This window comes from Argiope bruennichi, chromosome 5 (assembly GCF_947563725.1).
Source record: "Argiope bruennichi chromosome 5, qqArgBrue1.1, whole genome shotgun sequence".
NCBI lineage: Eukaryota > Metazoa > Arthropoda > Arachnida > Araneae > Araneidae > Argiope > Argiope bruennichi.
The window spans coordinates 28702672-28705779 of NC_079155.1; the positions used below are offsets into that span (position 1 = coordinate 28702672).

At 30.4% G+C, this 3108-nt stretch overlaps 1 protein-coding gene across 1 annotated transcript; it reads right to left on the reverse strand.

Annotated features, from left to right (window-relative positions):
* Positions 1 to 2277: 2277 nt before the first annotated feature.
* LOC129968217 (V-type proton ATPase 16 kDa proteolipid subunit c-like) lies at positions 2278 to 2769 on the reverse strand. Its single transcript, XM_056082071.1, has one exon. It carries the CDS (start codon positions 2752 to 2754, stop codon positions 2278 to 2280), a length of 477 nt encoding a protein of 158 aa, XP_055938046.1. The 5' UTR covers positions 2755 to 2769.
* Between the last annotated feature and the right edge of the window lie 339 nt (positions 2770 to 3108).

Sequence of the window (3108 nt, forward strand, 5' to 3'; positions counted from 1 at the left end):
ATTATCGTCGCCAAATTTCATACCACATTCGCCAATATTAAATATATATATATATACCGTTGGATCGTATTCATGTTCAATTTATCACAAATTTGGACAAACATCACATGAAGAAAATACGTTCAAAAATCCTTCACCCATTGATCAATAGCAAAGTTTGTTGCGTCGTATTGGATATACTTTTGGATTGGATTTAGTATGTCTTAAGATAACTTTAATCTAATCGATATGAATTAATTAGATGGAAATCACATTTAATATGGCTCTTATCGCCAATATGGTAACCCAAATAATCATGTGGAATAGTTCCGATGTTAATCCTTCTTTTAACCTTTTTTTCTTATTGAGTTATATGCTTATTATACCAATTTTGCAGAGAACTGCAGAGTAAAGATTATTATTACTTCATTATTAATTTAAAAATTAAAAAAAATTATGAATCTAATATCTTTGAAGCGAGATTTTTTTCAATAATAAGAAGAATATTTTAGTTCTATTTTTTTTTTTTAAAAAGCATTCCAAAAAATTATTTTTTTCCTATTACGCTTGTTAATGAACGAAATTTTTAGCTTCTTATTACAATAAAAATTATCAGACCTTCAATTTTTTTTCTTACTATTTGTTTTTATTTCAGAATTTTCGTTTTAATTAAAGTATTTATTTCTACAGAATTCTTAGAATTTTTTTCCCTTTTATAGTCTTGTTTTACGATTCTCTATATGTCTGTATATGCCACTGAATTACTGAAAAATAGAAGAAAGGTGATTTGAATTCTTTTAAAGGATTTGATAGTGTCTGGAAGCAGTTTCCCTGATAGTGGTTAGTTCTTTTAGTTTCTTTATTACAGTACCAGTTCTAAGTGCTATTTTTCAGAATTCTTACTTTCAATTTATTACAAAAGTTAGAACGTTCCAATTCCCGCAGCTAGCGAAACTATTTTTTTTTATGTTGAAAAAACTTATCCGTTTTATTCAGACGCTTATGACATCAAGTATTGTAATAAAGTAATCAACTGCTCAGATTGGCTAAAGCAGTTATTCCTAATTCTAGAATTTAAAGGATAATGAGCGAAAGAATGTTCAGAAAGGAATAAAAAAAAATTCAAAAGACAGTCTTTGTAAATAGAACAATCGTAATCGATAAAATTCATGGCTGCAATAAAAAAAAGTATTTATTTGTTAGCGTACTTTATAGCATTGTTTATCTTAGCAGCTATCTTGTCTTTGGAGTTTGTTAACTTGACATCCTAACTTAGAAGAGAAACATAAAAATTCAGACATTTAAGGTACAAAATAAATGTTATGTATGGAAAAAAATTTAGCATTTTGAAGCTCATTGTAATCACCGGTTAAAAATATAAATATTAGCGAATTAACTATTGCCATTGGTGAACTTAAGGCTTAACTATAGGACACTGGCGAGAATAGTGAAATTTCCTCTATATTTAACGTTACACTTTTGGCGATTAATCGCAGCATGAAATAGACAGACATCTTCGTCGATTTTTTTTATGTGATTAAACGCAAATATATATTTAATAAAAAAGTCCTAATATATATTATTTATTGTTTTAACTATTATTTTTATGTGTAGTAGCTAAAGTATTTATTGTACTGGCATGATGTATGAAATATCAAAATGAGGCAAAGCTTTGATTTTGATATACAGTCATTTGGCGCCTTGCTAGGTTGACAGTTTTTCGGTGGCGCTTTTGCTACCGTTACTCTACTGGTGCCGGTCGCGCCATAATCGGTCATTTCACTCAAATTTGGCGATAAACTCTTTGTTTTTTGGCGAAAATGACTGTATATCAGAGCTTTTTCTTAAAATGAAATAAAAGCAAATATTGCCCAATTCACATTAGATGAGAAAGTTTAAAATCTGCATGTCATTGATTGATACATTTATAAAAATAACAAATGAAATAAGGCATGAAACAGGAATGCTGCAATTTTCAGAATTTTATTTCTCAATATTATGACTATTTTCAAGAGACGCTGGCGACTTTATCTTTAAAGTTTGGCGCCAACTTTGGAGGTACCCGTCCCTAGGATTTAGCCAATTCTTTATCATTTACTATTTGTCAGGTGTTTGGCGCACATAAATTACGATAAATTATAAAGGGCGTTATTGTATTAATATAGTTTAATAAAGTTTTAAACACATCAATAAAATGATAACGGTCAATCATGTTATGTCACATTTTGTCTGAAAAGAAACTGATTTTAAATTACCAACAAATATGCGGTATTTGTAAAAAAAAATATTTAATTTTCATCATTTTCCTTGTTTAGTTGCCATTATAAGAGCAACAATTAAACCATACAATCCAAGAACTTCAGCAAATATAAGAATCAAAATCATTCCGACAAAGAGTTTTTGCTGTTGGGCTGTCCCTCTGACACCAGCGTCACCAACAATCCCAATCGCAAATCCAGCTGCCAATCCACTGAGTCCTACAGATAATCCAGATCCAAAATGGAGAAATCCAGCAAACAGAGTATAGTTAGGAGGTTTATCTATTGCATTGACTATTAAAACAGCTACAACAAGTCCGTAAATGGCAATGATGCCACTCATGACTACTGGAATGATAGATTTCATGATTAACTCAGGTTTTCTAACTGCCATTGCACTAATGCCGAGTCCAGATTTTGCTGTCCCATATGCAGCGCCAATTGCACTGAGCGAAATAGCAGATGCAGAACCCATGACACCAAAAAAGACGGAATATTCGGGAGATTTTTCACTCATCTTTATGCTGTAGAGACGAGTACAATTGTAAATAAATCTTTAAAAGAAACACCAAACGACAGCTTTCAATTAGCACTTACGATCGTATCTGCTTTTGAAAGTTTTTTACTTTCATAAACAATGCTTGAGAAAAGTCTATAATTCCTCTTAGCTTAAAATAAATAGATATAATCCTTTTGCTTACCAGTAAAGCTTAAAATAACGATGCCATTTGATTGCAGCTAAAGTTATATGAAATTAATTGCGTATAATTTGATAAAGCGTGAAGTATTTCAAAATTAGTCACGCGCTGAAAAGGTATATGAAAGCATATTTTTTTCATATACAGCCAAATGCACGATTATTATTTATTTA

Bases quoted from the DNA above. Each gene is read 5' to 3' on its own strand.
- LOC129968217 (XM_056082071.1), bottom strand. From the start codon at position 2,754: ATGAGTGAAAAATCTCCCGAATATTCCGTCTTTTTTGGTGTCATGGGT.